Below are 4,645 nucleotides of genomic sequence, written 5' to 3' on the forward strand. Positions count from 1 at the left end.
GAAACAATGCATTGCTTGTATCACGGCATAAATAGGCAGGTTGGTGGTAAAAAATATCCGTGCGATCTCACAAGACACTACCACCAGTAATTATGCAATTTTAAATTTTTGTGTGGTCGATTTTATTACACAATGTTATTCCTTCACCGTGGTAATCTATCTTGAACATTTGTTAAGTACCTAGTTACGTATTTAATCAGAAAAATTGGTCCCTGCCATGGACTCGAACACCAGGGCAGTCGCATCGCTAAATACGAATGCACCGGGTGTCTTATCCCGCAGGACACGCCTTCCCAATGTTCACAACACTATTGTAAACATCAACTCGATATTCCAGAGCTTGCAGAAACTCTCGGATAATTCTAAATCTTATTCATAGCCAACCTAGAATATCACCTTACACATAAATTTCAATAGCTTCTAAATCACATTACGAAGCGAGTGCATTCCTCGTGCATACACATAAGCTTACCGTCGCATGCTTATGCGAACCATGTGAAACGCCAGTGTTACTGGGTATTGTAATGAAGCAGTACTAGCTATCAACAACGGCTGTAATGCTTTGCCCTTCCGATTAACAACATATTTGTGATATTGGGAAACCGTATGATAAATTAGGGCGTCAGCGCAAAAGCTTTTTTTTTTATTATTGCCTTTGTAGGCAGACGAGCATACGGCCCACCTGATGGTAAGTGGTCACCGTCGCTCATGGGCGTCAGCAATGCCAGGGGCAGAGCCAAGCCGCTGCCTACCTTAAAATACTCTCCGCAAGCCTCGTTTGAAGGACATAGCGCTCGGAAAACACCGTGGAGGGGAGTTCATTCCAAAGCCGGATGGTACGTGGCAAAAAAGATCTTTGGAAACGCACTGTCGATGAACGCAGCGGTTCCAGATAATATGGATGAACCCTGCTCCGATGGCGGGAGGTGCGATGATAAAAAGGAGATGAGGGGATCATCTCGAATAATTCCTCAGAGCATTCCCCATGGACCATGCGGTATAAAACACAGAGAGAACCGAAGTCCCTCCGTAGACCCAGAGGTTCCAAGCGATCCGCGAGAGCAGATATCGACCATCCGAACAGCCCGTTTCTGTATGGAGTCAAATGGAAGTAGCTGGTATTTGGGAGCCCCGGCCCAGAGGTGAGAGCAGTACTCCACGCGAGGTCGGACCTGCGCTTTATAAAGCGCAAGTCTGTCCAGGCGTGAAATACCGCTTCGCTCTGTTGAGGACTCCCAACATTTTAGAGGCCAATTTGGCTTTACCTTCCAAATGACTCCGAAACTGGACATCGCTCGAAATATCGACCCCCAGAATCCCGATACTCGCGGAAAGCTGCAAGGATACTCCTTGAAATTCCGGCGCCATGACAAAAGGGTCCTTCTTCGCAGTGAACCTGTGCAGTGACCTAAGCGACCATAATTAGTATGGAGATAATGAAGTTTGAATTTACTTTTACACTACTTCGTAGGCAAAAATAATAGGCGCCAAAATAATGTTTACAAAGCCTTCTGTTATCAGCTATGAGTGAAACTAGGGATAGGCCGGTTTTGCATCAAAATTTATTAAATTTTAAATAAATTGCAATTAGCACGAATATGAAAAATTGTTGCGCTGACGGCCTCAATTAATTTAATAAAAATTTCCAAAAAACTCATGCAATTATATTATATTTACAATTCACGAAATTATATTTACAATTCACAATCTACATCATACATTTTATATTTTTCAAACTTACATATGTACCAGATATCATTTAAAATATGATTAATTTTGTACAACAGTCTGATATACAGTGAAGTATGTTTTTGTTGCATATGATTTTTTTTATATATTCATTAAATTACAAAATCAACAATAATAAATATTCTTTATATAATTTTATAATATAAATAATTTTATGTGCCTGCAGAATATTCAAAAAGCATTTGCCCCAATCCCATCTGAATTTTGTGCATATGTATTTCAACATTATTTTGAAACAATCTGTGATATTGTGGTTTTAATTTCATCTTGATCTGATCCATTGTACCTTGAAGTACACTCAGTTCATAGGCATTCTGATCTGAATCAGATAAACTTCTAACTTGCAACATGAGTGCAGTTAGATCTGTTATGAGATCTAAAACTGAAGGATCTTGAATAACTCCATTGTTATTCTTCTCAACAAGAACTGAAGCTTCTTCATGACATTTGTCTCGAAGTTGCGATGGTGCTAACATTGCAGCCAAACATGGCCCTGGTGCAATTTGTTGACAATGATGTTGAATCTCATTGATATATTCTTGTAAATCCATATTCATCCTTTCTAACTCAATCACAACAGCAGCATATTTTCGTTCAAAGTCTTCAGGCATCCTCTGTCCAAAGGACTTTCTTTTTTCTGCCATACAGTTATATTCTTTTAATTTATTTATCTTGCTCTTTTTAGCATTTAATAATCTTCTTAATTTTACAATGAGTTCTAAAAACCGGAATGGGTAACTACCAATTACAGAATTAGCTTGATTTGCAAGATCAGAACATCCAATCAAAGGATCTCCTTGCGAATTTTTCTGTATTGGTGAATACAAACTGAGTAGATCTTGAATTACTTTTCTTGGTCTAAAACGTTGCGTTATACTTGTCAGACAAATAGTATCAGGTGGTTCATTTGACAATACTTCATAATCAGGTACTGAATGTGTGCCCAATTTAGGTCTTTCAAAAGTTATCCTATATGTGTTATTAGATGTATCAACAGCATCGATGCATCCAGTGAACAATCCATCCTGTGGTCGACGTAGTCTAGCAGTAACTTTAGTACCAACTACTAATTGCATTGGTATTTCGGTTGGTAAATCTTTGACACACACATCAGCCGATTTTTGCTGTTGTACATATCGAATCAATTTCCTCTTTCTTTCCAATTCTTTCCGCTCTTCATCAAAAAATGCTTGAGAACATCGTCGAGGCTTTCCCATCATTCTTCTGATTTTTGACCATTGTGTTCTAGTTAACTTTCTGTTGGTCAATTGTGGAAATGATTCTTTTAAGCAAATCATAAAATCATTTTCACCATCAAATAATACTTTATCAATATTACTATAAAAGTATTCAAAACACACCCACTTGTGAGCCTTGGGTAGCTTCAATAGATTTCTAAGTCGCATGCCAATTCGATGACCTGATTTATTGTCTTGCATTTGGATGCCTACAGAATCTACCTTATCATTCCTCTCTGTAGCCTTTTGAACTTTTATTGGAGATTTTTGTTTTTTTGCACTTGGTGGTTTATTAGGCGTTTTGTTAAGTATTTTTGGAGTCTTTTTTGGAGACTGTCGTGGAGGTGACGTGTTCACAAAATCGTCAACAAAAATGAACCTATTTTTCTTTCTGATCCTAGCGGGCATTCCCCTTGCATTAAGTTTTTGAACTGGTTCACTTGGAGCTGGTTTTGGCGGCAATTTTGTACCAACTCTATGCAAGCCCAATGCTGCAGGTCCGAATGCTGGAGGTTCTTCTTCTTCTTCTTCCGGAAAATCCATTTCCATTGGCTCATCTTTAACCTTTTGGAGTGATCTTGGTGGAGTTGATAATTCGTCATACTCTCCTGAAAGTAACAATAGTAATATTTATGTATGTACTACAAAATAAATAAATTATACATTATTCAAAATACGTATCGATTGCAAAGTAGATTCTGATTAGAATTCAAAATTTCAAGTAACTTGCAATGACATTCTGTACAAAATTTGAATTTTTTCAAATTTTGAATCGAGCGAAACCTAAATTTAAAATAACAAATAAATGAACGCGATTCGCTGTCTTGCATGAAGCCCATCTCTTCAAGTATTTCTTATACTCGAATTGTAAGTTTAATTTAGAGGGTTTTATTTACCAACTCTTTCAATAAAAACGAATTTATTAACTTACTTTCTGATTTATCCGCCATATTGATGTCGATTGTGATTTGTTACTTTGAGTGCTGAATGGCTAGAATTCAAGCGCCAACACTGTTACGTTCGGATATACCAGAAAAGTCTGCATCGGTGAAAGCTGCAAAATTTCAAAATCAGATGCAATACCTAAAATTAAATTTCGTTTGTCACATCAAAATGTATGGCAAACGTTTTCTATGAAGCTTTCGAAGTGGCCCTTTAATTAAATGAATGTATTATGTATTTTAGCGTCGTTTGTTGAACCGCACATTTTCGCTGCTTCACCCTTCACCACATCATGTGTCTTTTAGACAGCTAATTGACTAATTGACTATTTCCCTGGTATTGATGACGACCATGAGCCTCTGTGATCACTCACCATCAAGTGGTATAGTGATGTATGTTTCCAAACAAAGACAGAAAATCTAACTCATAGTGTGTTCATCAGAACAGTTTTGGGCCGGAATTTATTAAGTACATTGGAATAAAATCATTGAATGTGACTTCTTGGGTTCTTCTAAAACTGCATTTAACTATCAGTAAATTAGCGACATTTTAATGACAGATTATTTCATTTCATCTCACTAACGGCTACACTTTTTTAATTTTTTAGCTATTTTCACTTCATCCAAATATAAAAAGCTTAGCTCGATTTTACTTTTTGTACAAGAAAAATGGCCTTCATTGCAAAAGATTTGGCAGCATATACTACGTTCCCTTCG

At 37.2% G+C, this 4,645-nt stretch overlaps 1 protein-coding gene across 1 annotated transcript; it reads right to left on the reverse strand.

Moving 5' to 3' along the window:
• Positions 1-1,651: 1,651 nt before the first annotated feature.
• On the reverse strand, positions 1,652-4,217 carry Aly (aly protein). Its single transcript, XM_028185252.2, has 2 exons — positions 3,919-4,217; positions 1,652-3,595 (listed from the first exon to the last, which is right to left on the reverse strand). The coding sequence occupies exons 1-2, from the start codon at positions 3,935-3,937 to the stop codon at positions 1,902-1,904; spliced, it is 1,713 nt and encodes a 570-aa protein (XP_028041053.1). The 5' UTR covers positions 3,938-4,217; the 3' UTR covers positions 1,652-1,901.
• Between the last annotated feature and the right edge of the window lie 428 nt (positions 4,218-4,645).

This window comes from Bombyx mandarina, chromosome 13 (genome assembly GCF_030267445.1).
Source record: "Bombyx mandarina strain Sakado chromosome 13, ASM3026744v2".
Classification (NCBI taxonomy): Eukaryota; Metazoa; Arthropoda; class Insecta; order Lepidoptera; family Bombycidae; genus Bombyx; species Bombyx mandarina.